The sequence below is a fragment of the Chaetura pelagica genome, unplaced genomic scaffold (assembly GCF_000747805.2).
Source record: "Chaetura pelagica isolate M959 unplaced genomic scaffold, ChaPel_1.0 scaffold125, whole genome shotgun sequence".
NCBI lineage: Eukaryota > Metazoa > Chordata > Aves > Apodiformes > Apodidae > Chaetura > Chaetura pelagica.
Genome location: NW_009953392.1, coordinates 326788 through 327594, shown reverse-complemented (window position 1 = coordinate 327594; position 807 = coordinate 326788). Strand labels below are relative to the sequence as shown.

The following is an 807-nucleotide window of genomic DNA, read 5'->3' as shown; positions in this document are numbered from 1 at the left end:
CCCCTGCCCAGCCTGTCCCCTGCCCAGCCTGGCCACCCTGTCCCCTGCCCACCCTGTCCCCTGGCCAGCCTGGCCACCAGCCCTTACCGTTGTAGGAGAGGCGAGGTTTGCTCAGACACATGATAAAGTGCATTTCCATCTCGTCAGAAGCCACAGATTTGGAGCAAATGGGGCACTTGAAACCTGGAGGAGAAGCAGAAAGATAAAAGAGACTGAAGGTCCATCCTGCATCCTGGCCAAGTCCCCAAGGCCAGGGCAGCCCCCTCACCTGCCTGCATGGTGCCCCGCCCCCCAGCCCCCCACGCAGTGCCCACTCATCCTGTGCTGGCTGCCAGCAGCCTTGGGGACAGCCACCCAAAGAGGGGACAGCCACCCCAAGAGGGGACAGCCACCCAAAGAGGGGACAGCCACCCGAGCCGGTCGTCCCCGTGGGGCGCAGAGGGCACGGAGAAGATGCCAAGGCAGAGCACACGTGGCCATCAGCTGCTGCTGGGCCTTAAAGGGCGAGGAGCAGCCCGGGTATCACAGCACCCTGTGGCTGGCAAGTGCAGGGGCACGTCCCCATCCCAGGACAGTGCTCTCCTTCCAGGACAGTGCTCTCCTTCCAGGACTGAGGCAGAAAAGCTGCAAGGAAGGAGGTTTTTCCATAGGGCAGAGGCAGAGGACAGGCAGGTTTGTGGTGCTTTCTCCTGCTTTTTTTTTTGCCAGAAGGAGAAGGGTGCTGGCCACCCCAAGGCCTGCAGAGAGCCTCAGGAGCAGGGGGATCCCACAGGATGATGTCTCAGCTTGACCTTGGCCCTGCCTTGT

At 62.0% G+C, this 807-nt stretch overlaps 1 protein-coding gene across 1 annotated transcript in view; it reads right to left on the bottom strand.

Moving 5' to 3' along the window:
* Positions 1-278, bottom strand: part of ZNRF1 (zinc and ring finger 1, E3 ubiquitin protein ligase) — an 8775-nt gene extending 8497 nt beyond the window's left edge. Inside the window, exons 1-2 of the mRNA XM_009998314.1 lie at positions 269-278; positions 88-183 (exon numbers count right to left, since the gene is read on the bottom strand). Coding sequence (XP_009996616.1) covers positions 88-183; positions 269-278 — 106 coding nt within the window. The remainder of the gene's footprint in view (positions 1-87; positions 184-268) is intronic.
* Between the last annotated feature and the right edge of the window lie 529 nt (positions 279-807).